This window comes from Phytophthora cinnamomi (genome assembly GCF_018691715.1).
Source record: "Phytophthora cinnamomi strain GKB4 chromosome Unknown Contig67, whole genome shotgun sequence".
Classification (NCBI taxonomy): Eukaryota; Oomycota; class Peronosporomycetes; order Peronosporales; family Peronosporaceae; genus Phytophthora; species Phytophthora cinnamomi.
The window spans coordinates 13,062-25,652 of record NW_027151000.1 but is presented as its reverse complement, the minus strand read 5'-3'; the positions used below and the strand labels follow the sequence as shown (position 1 = coordinate 25,652).

At 58.1% G+C, this 12,591-nt stretch overlaps 6 protein-coding genes across 6 annotated transcripts; 3 read left to right on the top strand and 3 right to left on the bottom strand.

The window, feature by feature from the left end:
* Positions 1–57: 57 nt before the first annotated feature.
* On the bottom strand, positions 58–1,386 carry IUM83_09296 (E3 ubiquitin-protein ligase; the record flags this gene model as incomplete). Its single annotated transcript, XM_067933726.1, has 1 exon — positions 58–1,386. The coding sequence occupies one exon, from the start codon at positions 1,384–1,386 to the stop codon at positions 58–60; it is 1,329 nt and encodes a 442-aa protein (XP_067786665.1).
* A 553-nt stretch (positions 1,387–1,939) lies between these two features.
* Positions 1,940–4,033, top strand: IUM83_09295 (Importin alpha-2 subunit; the record flags this gene model as incomplete). The annotated part of the gene is made up of 6 exons (XM_067933725.1): positions 1,940–2,089; positions 2,270–2,341; positions 2,431–2,527; positions 2,607–3,530; positions 3,605–3,799; positions 3,876–4,033. The coding sequence occupies 6 exons, from the start codon at positions 1,940–1,942 to the stop codon at positions 4,031–4,033; spliced, it is 1,596 nt and encodes a 531-aa protein (XP_067786607.1).
* Positions 4,034–4,446: 413 nt separating this feature from the next.
* IUM83_09294 (Threonine synthase) lies at positions 4,447–6,043 on the top strand (the record flags this gene model as incomplete). The annotated part of the gene is made up of 2 exons (XM_067933724.1): positions 4,447–5,129; positions 5,182–6,043. The coding sequence occupies 2 exons, from the start codon at positions 4,447–4,449 to the stop codon at positions 6,041–6,043; spliced, it is 1,545 nt and encodes a 514-aa protein (XP_067786606.1).
* Positions 6,044–6,453: 410 nt separating this feature from the next.
* IUM83_09293 (Rab11 family GTPase) lies at positions 6,454–7,582 on the bottom strand (the record flags this gene model as incomplete). The annotated part of the gene is made up of 2 exons (XM_067933723.1): positions 6,454–6,973; positions 7,029–7,582. The coding sequence occupies 2 exons, from the start codon at positions 7,580–7,582 to the stop codon at positions 6,454–6,456; spliced, it is 1,074 nt and encodes a 357-aa protein (XP_067786667.1).
* A 686-nt stretch (positions 7,583–8,268) lies between these two features.
* On the top strand, positions 8,269–8,732 carry IUM83_09292 (DUF1697 domain-containing protein; the record flags this gene model as incomplete). Its single annotated transcript, XM_067933722.1, has 2 exons — positions 8,269–8,457; positions 8,535–8,732. 2 exons carry the CDS (start codon positions 8,269–8,271, stop codon positions 8,730–8,732), a joined length of 387 nt encoding a protein of 128 aa, XP_067786610.1.
* A 197-nt stretch (positions 8,733–8,929) lies between these two features.
* Positions 8,930–10,676, bottom strand: IUM83_09291 (putative DEAD/DEAH box RNA helicase; the record flags this gene model as incomplete). The annotated part of the gene is made up of 9 exons (XM_067933721.1): positions 8,930–8,935; positions 9,027–9,197; positions 9,270–9,528; positions 9,601–9,716; positions 9,798–9,869; positions 9,937–9,975; positions 10,036–10,185; positions 10,258–10,362; positions 10,446–10,676. 9 exons carry the CDS (start codon positions 10,674–10,676, stop codon positions 8,930–8,932), a joined length of 1,149 nt encoding a protein of 382 aa, XP_067786609.1.
* Between the last annotated feature and the right edge of the window lie 1,915 nt (positions 10,677–12,591).

Here is a 12,591-nt window from a genome sequence, read left to right as displayed (position 1 = left end):
CAACAACCAACTGCCATCCACTCGGATGTACCACATGTGTGGTACATGTACACGGAGTCAGGAAGTTGCCTTTTTGCGCTGCTGCACGAGCTGCCGCGCGATCTCCTGGCAACGAACACGATCCTTCTCCTGCAGCTGCAGCACCCTGCATTGCTTCCGGTAGCCCAACGAGTTGCCGTCACCCGCTGTGTTCAGCCGTCTGGACGATGGCTCGCGCTCGACTACGGGGCCGCCACTTTTCCTGGTCTGGGGCGGAGGAAACAGCGAGGCCACGTCCACCCGGCCGCCGCCACCTGCATCCGCACTCGACGGAGGCCCTTGTGCTCTTGCAATCTTCTCGCACGCACGGATTTGCTCCCACATATTGGGGGCTGCTACCACATTGCTGAAGCTGTCCACCTCGGCGTTCTTGTCACCTTGAAGTGGCACGTGGGCGGTGGTTTTGCACCCTCGCACGGAGATCTCATCGGCGCTGAATATCCTCGCACTGCAGCAGGAATACTTGGCGGCGGGCCCGTGATCGACAATCGAGCCTGGATGGTAGGCACAGTCTCGTAGCTCGAGTAAACTGCACTTTTGCTTGCACACGCTGCAGTGGAAGCACTTGGTGGAGCCCCAGATGTACCAGTATGCCGCGCTCCAGGAGATGCCTTTGTTAGCGCCAAGCTCTCGCAAGAACGTTTCAACCTGCCACCCAGTCTTGGCTTGGTGCCATCCGACCAGCTCGCCGTGCACGCCGATCTGCCGCTTCCCCTTCTGGCAGCCTGCACTCTCTTGGTCGTCCTTGATGAACAGCAGCTCGCAGTTCGCGCATAGCTCAAGACGCCGCCCGCCTTCCTGTAGCGTTTTCACCAGCGCCTCAACCTTTTTCCGCCGCAGCTTGGACAGGATTTTGTCCTTGGGGTCGTGCAGCGTCTGCAGCTGCTCGGGCGTGCAGTTGCCTGCGATCTTGGCGATGGTGGTGTCCGACAGACAGCCGAAGTCCACGCGCAGCAGCATGAAGTCTTGCACACGCGTCGAGATGAAGGCCACGCACTCCTCCACCAGCTCCTCCATCTGCAGGAACTCGGAGGACACGAGGATCGACGCGATGTTCTCCAGCGTGATGCGCGGCCGCCACTCGTGGTCGGGGCGCTGGTGCATGTACTCCATCAGCAGCTCGAAGATCTCCACGTCGCAGTGCACGGAAATGTCGATCTCGTCGTGCTCGTTGGCCTCGTTCAGATACGCCTGGAAGTACTTCATCTTGGCCAGCAGCAGGTCGCGCTGGCACGTGAACTCCTTGCTGCTCTTGCGGTACTCGTCGAAGACGTGGATCACCACGCTGCGCGACGACGACGATGAAGGCATCGCATCTGCCGCGGCCAACTTGCCGCTCGACTTCATCACTTGAATAATTGTGCCGAAGACTGCAGCTGTAACAGCTTCTCTAGCTATAGGAGTCTGCACGTACTCTCAGACGCTTTAACCGACCACGCCCCGATACCCACTGCTCTCAAAGTGCTCAACTCACGTATCGCCTTCTGAGATCGCGGGGCTAATGGCAGCGTTGATGCCGCGCTGCCTTCCAATACCGACAGTAACAAAACTCCCGCAGCAGCGTCTTGCTCTACGAACTGGCCACGCACGTGGTCCGCCCCGCGTCTTTTGGCGACTTCAAGAACGTAAGTGTTGAAATGACTGCACCGAATATGATTTCGTGGTCGTGCCTTTATGCGGCAATCATTTGAGTGCATGGGAAAGTCGGTCGAGGTTTTTCTCCACAGGCCGTAAAACCTCTCGGTAATTGTATGGGTCCGTTTTCTTTGCGCGGTGTGGACCACACCCAGCTTTTTTATTGGCGGCGAGGTCCAGGAGGGGAAACAAGGAAAGAAGCCGCATCCAGCCGCCCCGCCGATCCCGCCGGCCCGCAGCAGCCCCCGCAGCCCCGACCAGCAGCATGTCGTTCCCCGCAGGCAAGGCGCCGGAGCGCAAGAACTTCTTCAAGAAGGGCATCGATGCCGATGAGTCGCGCCGCAGCCGCATGGAGACCACCGTGCAGATCCGCAAGACCATCAAGGAGGACCGCATGAACCAGCGCCGCCGCATGGTACGGCCGGCGCCCAATCCCTTAGCAGTGTAGACGCAGCAGCAAGAGTTCCACAGCCTTCTATCCATCCTCGTAGCGGCCGCTGGAGGCGTCTAGAAGGGCTAGAGACGCGTGGTGTCTTCGGTTGGGAGGGGACGGTGGCTCACTTTTGTTCTTCTTCTTGTTTGGCTGCCGATGTAGACGCCGGGCGACAACGCTGCGGCTGCTCCCGCCATGGGCGACGCCGCCGGGGAGATGACGCTGCTGCAGCGGGTGAGTAGCGTAGAATCAGGATTCTTTTCTCGTTGAGAGGGCATGGACTGACTCGTGGGGTTTGCATTGTGTGCTGCGTACTACTCCAGCTGTCGGAGCTTCCTCAGATGGTCACGGGCGTCCAGTCGAGCGACGCCGCTGTGCAGCTCGAGGCCGTGACCAAGTTCCGCAAGCTGCTGTCTATTGGTGAGCAATAGATGATACTGCATTCTGCGATGCCCGGGAAGATCCGACTAACTTTGATTTTGTGTTTGCGTTGCTGTAGAGCGCAACCCGCCTATCAAGGAGGTGATCGACACCGGCGTCGTGCCCATCTTCGTGCAGTTCCTTCAGCGCGAGGACTTCCCCACGCTCCAGTTCGAGGCTGCCTGGGCCCTGACGAACATTGCGTCCGGCACCTCTGCGGATACCGAGGTGGTGATCAATCACGGTGCCGTGCCCATTTTCTGCCAGCTGCTGCTGTCCACCAACGACGATGTGCGCGAGCAGGCGGTGTGGGCCCTCGGTAACATTGCTGGTGACTCGATCGAGTGCCGTGACATGGTTCTGCGATGCGGTGCCCTGCGTCCGCTCATGCAGCAGCTTACGGAGAACTCCAAGCCGACGATGCTCCGCAATGCCACGTGGACGCTGTCCAACTTCTGTCGTGGCAAGCCGCAGCCGCAGTTCGAGTTGGTGGCGCCCGCACTCCCGACTCTGGGCCAGCTCATCTACACCCACGACGAGGAAGTGCTGACGGACGCTTGCTGGGCTCTGTCGTACCTGTCTGATGGATCCAACGAGAAGATTCAGGCAGTGATCGAGGCTGGTGTGTGCCGGCGAATTGTGGAGCTGCTAATGCACCACTCTCCTTCTGTGCAGACACCTGCTCTGCGCACGGTCGGCAACATCGTGACGGGCGACGATCTGCAGACGCAGGTCATTATCAACCTGAACGCGCTCCCGTGCCTGCGTGCGCTTCTGGAGAGCCCCAAGAAGGGCATCCGAAAGGAGGCCTGCTGGACGCTCTCTAACATCACGGCCGGCAACCAGGAGCAGATCCAATTCATCATTGAGGCTGACATTTTCCCCTCCCTGATTAACTTCCTGTCCACGGCCGAGTTCGACATTCGCAAGGAAGCTGCCTGGGCTGTGTCGAACGCTACGTCTGGTGGTTCGGCGGAGCAGATCATGCACCTTGTCAGCCTTGGTATGTGCATGGTCCCTGTGGTTGTATTGCGTTTATGTTTTTTTTTCTAACGCAGATTGAATTGCTGCTCACAGGTTGCATCAAGCCACTGTGCGATTTGCTGGAGGTCAAGGACGCGAAGGTGGTGATCGTGGCTCTGGAGGGTCTCGAGAACATTCTTCGTGTGGGCGAGCAGCAGAAGACCAACGACATCAACGACATTGCGACGATGATCGATGAAGCGGACGGTGTGAACAAGATTCAGGCGCTGCAGTACCACGCCAACGAAGGTACGCTGATCTGCGCAGCATCGTATACACCAAATATTGGCGCTTACTTACTCACTGGTTTGCTTATCGATGACAGACATTTACATGAAGTCCATGAAGATTGTGGAGGCATACTTCAACGGCGAGGAGGATGCGGAGGATAGCCTAGCCCCCGACACGGACGCCAACGCACAGCAGTTCCAGTTTGGCACATCCTCGGACCAGCCCACGATGTTCCAGTTTGGCCAGAACTGATTGATGGATCAGGAAACGATGAGCTAGACAGTAACGGATTCGATTGACCCAATGGACGGATGCAAGAGAAGTCTGTGGAATGACCCGGGGAGATAGTACTCGTGCGAAATGTATTTCCCCTGTTTGCTTTTTTATTATCAGCGCTGTCAGAAATCGTATCTTGCTCACGTTGAAGATGTGCTGGGTCAAGTTTGGAGTGCGGTACACGACGCGCAACATCCGTGCCACGTCACATCCACCGTTTGCGCAACACGCAGGTTGTGCGAATGTTGCGCCATCCTCAGGCACCAAGGACGCACGTGCACTGCAAGAAGTTTCCTGGGCCCACGTCTCGTGCAGAGCCTTCGACTGTCTCGGCCACTTGCGCTCTCGCCCCGACAGCCCCACACCCCGCTACAACCCTCACAGACACAATGGTGCACTACCGCAGCACGCGCGGCGGCGTCCGCGGCCTCAGCTTCGAGCAGGCGGTGCTCACGGGCCTGGCGGCCGACCGCGGCCTGCTGGTGCCCGAGGCCGGCGAGTTCCCGACGCTGCCGGCCGACGCGCTGGACAAGTGGGCGTCGCTGTCGTACCAGGAGCTGGCCGCGGAGGTCATGGGCCTCTTCATCGACGAGAGCGAGATCTCCCGCGCGCAGCTGCGCGCGCTCGTGGCCAAGAGCTACAACTCGAGCACGTTCCGCGCCGAGGAGGTGGCGCCCGTAGTCAAGGTGACGGACCAGATGCTGGTGCTCGAGCTGTTCCACGGCCCCACCTTCGCCTTCAAGGACATCGCGCTGCAGTTCCTGGGCAACCTCTTCGAGTTCTTCCTGCAGCGCAAGAACAAGGCGCTGCCCGCGGGCGCACCCAAGCACCAGATCACGGTGGTGGGCGCCACGTCAGGCGACACCGGCAGCTCGGCCATCTACGGCCTGCGCGGCAAGGAGAACGTCGAGGTGTTCATTCTCTTTCCCGAGGGCCGCGTGAGCGCCATCCAGCAGCGCCAGATGACCACCGTGCTGGACGAGAACATCCACAACGTGGCCGTCAAGGGCACGTTCGACGACTGCCAGGCCATCGTCAAGGACCTGTTCGCCAACGCCGACTTCAAGGCCAAGTACCACCTGGGTGCTGTCAACTCCATCAACTTCGCGCGCATCCTGGCGCAGATCGTCTACTACGTCTGGGCCTACTTCCGCGCGCGAGCATGGCGTCACCGGCGAGATCGCCTTCTCGGTCCCCACGGGCAACTTCGGCGACATCCTCGCCGGCTTCTACGCCAAGAAGCTGGGCGTGCCCATCGGCAAGCTCATCGTGGCCACCAACGAGAACGACATCCTCCACCGCTTCTTCTCTACGGGCAAGTACCACCGCCGCGACATTGAACACACCATCTCGCCGTCCATGGATATCTGCGTGTCCAGCAATTTTGAGCGCTACCTGTTCGCGCTGAGCGGCGAGAACCACGACATCCTGCGCGGCTGGATGCAGGGCTTCGAGCAGACGAACGAGCTGACGATCTCGGGCGAGCTGCTCACCAAGGCGCAAGACGAGATGGCTTCGTACGCCGTGCTGCAGGACGAGGTGCGCTCCACCATCGCCGAGTACAAGAAGGTGCACCGTTACCTCTACGATCCGCACAGCGCTATCGGCGCGGCTGCTGCCATGCACTACGGCCAGGACGCGCTTACCGACAAGCCCAACTCGGCCGTGGTTGTCGTTGGCACGGCGCACTACGGTAAGTTCCTGCCTGTTGTGTCGAAGGCTCTTGGCGTGGCCGAGACTGAGATCCAGCAGCACCCGATCCTCAAGTCCCTCGAGTCGCTCCCCACCCGGCTAGCGGTTGCCAACAACTCGAGCGCCACCGTGGCCGAACACATCCGCAAGACCATTGCGAAGAAGAACCAGAAGGCCTGCGGCGACTGCTTCAGCCTGTGGTCGTCGGCCCCCACTGAGTGCAAGCTGGCCACGTTTGCGCTCGCCGCTGCGACGGTCGCTGCCGCGTTCTTGGTGGCTCGCCGCTCGAAGTAAATAGCGTAGTGGATGATAGTGGTGCGGTAGTAGCGGCAGTGCGTCGTTAGTTAACCATCATGTATGGACCTACATAGAGAAACATTGCAAAAAAACATTCGGGGAATAAATTATCGTCAAGGTTCGTCGGCACTTTTTAGTGAGAAAGAGATCGCTGCCCTGCCGGCCCGCATGCACCCGAAGCAGTAGCACGACCTTAAACTGAAAATGCAACGAGCCTGCTTCTATTCGACCCTGTACCCTTCATCTTCATTGTTGCGACTATTCCGTACAGTCGTTGACTTGGTTTCATCTTGTTTTGGGTCAGCATGCAGACTGGAATTGACGTACGTTGGCTTGGTGGAGGGAAAAGGACGGGTTGCCCGCGGCCTGATGACCAGGAGGCAAGCCGTCCATCGTCTGCTCGATGACTACATTATGGTGCAGTTGGATGTGCAGACCCCGCACTGCGGGGTCTGGTTCTGTGCGAGGTACGCCTTCTGATGCTGCCTCTGCAAGCTCTCGCGTGTTACCGTGACGACACTTGGGGATCCGCTCTTGGACCCATTGGCAGGCGCTCGGAAGCTCTGTTGGGACGGCTTGGCGGGCTCTTTGGGCGCGAACGAGATCCGCTCCTTGGTGTACTGGTTCTCGTACGAGTACTCGCCCGGCCTCGTCCTTGACAGCACGCGTCTCCAGCCTGTCGGTAGTCGCGCGATCTTCTTGGGCTCTGTGGGGGACAGCAGGCGCCCCACCGGAACGATGAGCTTCTTGAAGGCGTCGACGACGTTGGTTGAGTCGAGTGCGGACGTCTCCAAGAACTCCATCGAGTGCTTGGCTGCGAACCTTGCTGCCTCGAGCGTGGACACCTCTCTGCTCTCCGGCAGGTGGGCCAGGTCGCACTTGTTGCCCACGAGGATGAGCACGAGGCTCGTGCGAGTGCTCGTGCACCTGCGCCAGCCAGCCCGTGACGTGCTCGAACGAGCTGCGGTTCGTGATGTCGTACACGATCATGGCGCCCACGGCGTTGCGGTAATAGGCGGCCGTGAGCGACTGGAAGCGCTCCTGGCCGGCCGTGTCCCAGATCTGCGCCTTGAGCCGCCGGTCGCCGACGCGGATGGTCTTGGTGGCGAACTCGAAGCCCACGGTCTGCACGCTGTGCGGCATGTACTTGTTCTTGGTGAAGCGCATGACGAGGTTGGACTTGCCCACGCCCGAGTCGCCGATGAGCACCACCTTGAGGATGGACTCGGCCATGGGCGACGACGCTGTGGGCGACAAGCAGCGCGGGCTACTGGACGCCGACATGGCCCCGGCCGAGGCCTTGGCGGCGCTGGCCCGGCGGGGCTGGACGCGCTCGCGGCCGCCGCTGAACTGCGTGGAGCTGATGGAGCGCCGCAGGTCGTGCTGCTGGCGGAAGACCTGGTGCTGCGCCACCTCCTTGGCCGAGATGTACTTGTGCAGCGGGTTGCCCGCCGCGTTGTTGTTGTCGGCGGAGGAGGAGGACGAGGAGGACGCGGTGGCCGCCACCGACGACGACGGCTTGCTGCCCGTGGTCATGGCGAGGCGGTGGCGGGGAGCGGCTAAGATCAGGTGTGACGCAGGAGACGACGAAGAGCGCAGGCGACGCCTCGGCAGAGAGAGAGAGCCGCTTGAAGCGAGAAGCTTCGGCGAGTTCGGTTATGCGCCGAGGTGGCCGCGGTAGGGCGGAACAACGGCGTAATACCGCGGATATTGGATTGGGCGGGTGATCACAGAGAGGGTGATTCGGCCGAACGAACTAAAAGATGTGTTAAATATCGTGGAACTTTATAACAAAGTATTCTTATTATAACAGGTGCAGCATATATTACGGGTGGACGTGTGTGGACGCCGGAGGACAATCAGGGCGCTTTGCTTCGCGCAGCTCCGCTTTGGATGCTCGCTTGGCAGAGGCAATGGCTTGGAGGAGGTCCACACAGCCACTCGCATCGCCACTGCGTCCTATACTGAAAGTCACCGCCCCTGCACGCCATGGTTGCTGAGGCCAAGAAGAGGAAGGCTCCAGCCGCTCCGGCGCCCAAGGCCAAGCGAGTCACGCGCTCCAGCGCACATGCTGCTGTTCCTGCTGTCACTGCCGACATTCAGCCTCCAGCGCATGCTGCCGACGAAGCTCCACCACCGGAAAAGAGCTCCACCGCCACCAGCAACAGCCACAAGATCGTGGCGTTCCTGCGCGGGGTGAACGTCGGGGTCGCGTGCACAGCATGAAGGCCATCGCTGACGCGCTGGGCAAGGCGGGGCTGTCCAACGTCGAGACGTTCCTGGCCAGCGGGAACGTCGTATTTGACGCGCCCGACGGAGCTTCGGTGCTCGCTGTCGAACACCGAGTCGAGGCCGCGCTCGAGGACCTCTTCGGCGGCCACATTCCGGTGCTGGCCCGCTCCCTGGACGAGGTGGCTCAGCTCGGGGTCGGATCATCAAGTCCGCGACGGCTGTCAACGTGGTGCTGGTGAAGGAAACACTGACCCAGGAGCAACGGCGCATCCTCGAGGCTCTGTCCACGGACGCGGACGAGCTCGAGCTGCTGGATAAGGAGTTCGTGTGGTACTCGGTCACGAAGATGAGCGAGTCTCCGCTGTTCAAGGTAGCCTTCGACAAGAAGCTCGGCGTCCCCGTCACGGTTCGAACGGTGAATACCTTGCGCCGAATTGCAAAGAAATTTGGCTAAGAACTACGCTCAGCGATTGAGCTGGATCGACCGCTTCATTGCCGACATGCATCTACAGCAACTCTATCCAAGTTTCGTATGAGCGTTCCTCCCTTTCGTATCGGCTTGAAATCTCTCTCGACGACAAATTGTCTGCCTGCCACTCGCCATTTGGGATCATGACCTCGTCGTCATGCACGCTATGAGCAATACACATGTCACCTCTTCGTCTGAATGCTCTTCTTCAACCACAGACTCTGGACGATCCTCGTCATTGCCATTGTCTGTGGCGTACGTGTAGATCTCTGCGGGTACTGGACTTGGTAGCACATTGATCTTCATCTTGAATACTCGTGCCAGCAGCTGAAGCCCTTGAACTTCATTTTTCGACAGCAACGTCACTGCCAGGCCCTTGCCGCCAAAGCGACCAGTCCGGCCAACACGATGCAGATACGTTGCTGGATCACGCGGCAGATCCAAGTTCACCTATACGAGTTCATGGTTGAAGCCTTAGAAAAGTTGGTATGATGACCTACTTGATGACAGGATAGGACGTACCACAAAGTTCACTTTATCGACGTCGATTCCTCGCGCAGTGAGATCGGTAGATACCAACACACGCGAGCGAGATGCCCGAAAACTTTCCATCACTTCCAAACGGGTAGCTTGGGTCTGCGACCCAGTGATGCACGCTGCTGGCCAGCCCTGTGCAGCAAGCGCTGTGGCCAGCGCCTCAGCGCGGAATTTGTCGTTGCAAAACACCATGCACTGCACGAACACGATTTCGACAGAAGTGCCGCTAGCTTCACCACCTTCGCTTTCATATTCAGCACATCATCGCCGGATTTTGTGCAGCTGAGGGCTCGACAACGCTGTAAAACTGGCGCACGTGACGTAGCCAAGTTCCGGGGCGCTCGCCTGCTCTCGCTCCTTCAAGTCTTCTAGGTCTTCAGTAGAGGAAATGAATTCGGTAGTGACATCATTCGGGCCTCGAACCCTCACAATCTGCTCGTCAAAGTTGTGGTATAATAAAAAGTTGGCTACTGATATCAGTCAGATGGGCAGTTTGGCTGCACATCTACAAACCTGCGGCGTCCTCGTTAGCTGCACAACGGCGACCAACTGATCAGGCGTAAATGTGGCTGAAAAGGCGAGGGTCTGTATTCAGCAGTATACGATGAGAGTTAATAATGGCCAACGAACATCACTGTAACACGCAGCTCACCTGCCGCCTTTCAGGAAGAGCGTCTGCAATGTACTGGATCTGAAATACAACCACAGTCAATACCAGGTCAACGCCCACCAACCACCAGAGGCTTCGTACATCTCTCTCGAAATCTCGCGCCATGAGCTTGTCTACCTCATCCAGCACCAGCAGTCGAATCGCACTGCAAGGCAGCGAGCACTGATCGATCAGTGCCTTCACGCGTCCTGGCGTGCCCACCACGATATGACAGCCCGCTGCCAAGTGCCTCTGCCACCCACAACACGTCCAACGCAATCAGCATCTCCACTCACAAGACCGCCTCCTGGTTCTTCCTAGTACCTGGTCCTGAGCCACAGGAAGGCCGCCGATGCACGTGCGGATGACAAGCTCCGGTCGGAATTGCGCCAGTTGACGCAGCACCGTCTCGATCTGCACCGCGATCTCCTCGTCGGCGCCAGGATCAGCGCCAACGGTTCTCCCACTGACAGCATCTGCTCGCCCTCACCCGCCTGGCACCTTTTCTCCACGAAGCGGATTGCGTGCTCGACGGCGGTGACCCTGAAGACGGCGGTCTTGCCTGTGCCAGACTTGGCCTGGCCGACCACGTCGTTGCCGAACAGAGCCACGGGCAGCGCGTGCAGCTGGATGGGCGACGGCCGCAGGAAGCGCATGGCGCCCAGAGCCCGAGAGACGTCTCCATGCAGCGGGAGGTCGCTGAACGTCGTCGCGCTGGCAGCCAGCACCGTGTCCGACGCCATTGCAATGATTGACAATGGTTCGGGGACAGTGTGTGTGGACTAGCACCACCGAAACTGTAGCCATCTCGTCTCAAACGTCGCAGACAACTTCAACAAGTGCAAAGTATCAAATGGGGTGCCGCCGTCGCTCAACGCCGCGATAGCCTCTCACCGGTGTCTCTAAGATACAGGAAACACTGTAGCGATTCCAGCTTGTGGGATAGAAACTTATGGTGGACGTTTAGCCTTCTGCTACCTGCTCCTCATTCGCCTCGCTGCTGGCAATGGGGACGCTGAGATCAACTTCTTCTACGTAACTAGCGGGGAAATAGCCTTTGGTACCATCGCACGTTTCGCCTAGCCACCACTCGCCTCCAGCTTTCGAGAGCACGCGCAGAATCTCGCCGTAGTTAAGACTCAGTTCGTCCGAGTTCTCGGCTGCGTAGTCGTGGGTTATTCGAACTTGGACTGGGGCAGGCAACGAATCGCCTGGATCGACGGGACCTCGGTAGCGATCTACTGGTGCGCCACCACTGGAACCTTCACGCTTACCTGAGAGTTAGTGTCATGCGCCACATTCTGGTGCAGGCTTTCGCGGTCAGAGTCCATTTCGCCTAGACCAGCTTCTCGATAAGTTTGACGTTCACGATACTGTCGAGAAATCCTTCTCGGTGAAAGTTGGCTCGCCGGCTGCTTTTCATCATGTGGAGGTGGCACAGGACTCGAGTTCGGCCACGATTCCCCAGTGCTATCGTCTTCCGACATTTGAAGTTTCGGTATGCCTTTCGTATTGTTTTGAACACCCTTCGCTCGGCCACGGGGAGAGGCTTCGCCACCAGGTAACACCTTCCATTGCATGATCGCTCCATCGTCTCCACCAACAGTAACCAAGTAGGAGTCGTCGAATGAGAAATCTAATGCTACAATGGCCGACGAATGGGCCTTGTATACTTTCCTCCTTGCTCCGCGGTGGGCAGGATATTTCAGCAGGTGAACACTCGATCGACATGCCACAGCGATCAAATCCTCACTGGAAGTTGTTCGAGTTGTTCCTGGTTCATTAAACTCACTTGAAGTTTTGGTCCTGTAGTTGATACTGCTGCGATATCCACAACGTTGGGCGATTCTTCAGACCAGATACCGGGTGTAGACCATCCAAACACGCATGTCCATTTAATCCATTGAACATCGCGGACTAGGAATGCATCAGTAATTTGCTTGGTCTCACCCTTGTACGGAGAAACGAGCCAATGAAGAATCTCACCGTCGGCTGCGTTGCTCTGCAAGATGTCCCCATCCTTGTTCCACGTTAAATGCATGACTGCACTTGAATGTCCTTCACATACATGAAGCTTGTATCCGTTCACGACGTCGTAGATGTACACGAACGTGTCCTTCACACCGACAGCCAAGTACTTTGCATTCGGGCAATATTTCACCTGTGCAATCGCTCGAAATCCGGGGCCAGAAAGGCCTACTTGCAAGTTGGTAGTACTACCCGAGTTTGACTTGATGTTCTTTCGAAATGAAACCTTGAATGTGCCGCAATCTACAATTAAGAGTTCTCCTGAACTCAAACCAATTGTCAGTTCGTGTCCAGTCGGATGGAACTCCATGCAGAATGCTTTAACGCTTGAGGTTATGAAAGTCCCAAGGTACAACCTACGCGTACACATATGCTGCTGAAGATCCCAAACGCAAAGGTATCCATCTTGTGACACTGTTGCTGCCTCTTGTACCATAGGATGAGCAGCGCAGGCAGAAACCGCGCTACTCCGGGTTTCAGATATCAATTGCCAATCTCCAGTTGCAACATGAAGCTCCCATATGCAGCTGTTGCTAGTGGCAACAAGTACACAGCTGCCATCGTCGTTCCACACGATACTTATTGGCTTTGCCGAAGCAGCAGCACCACCTGCACTAGTTTCATTTGGTA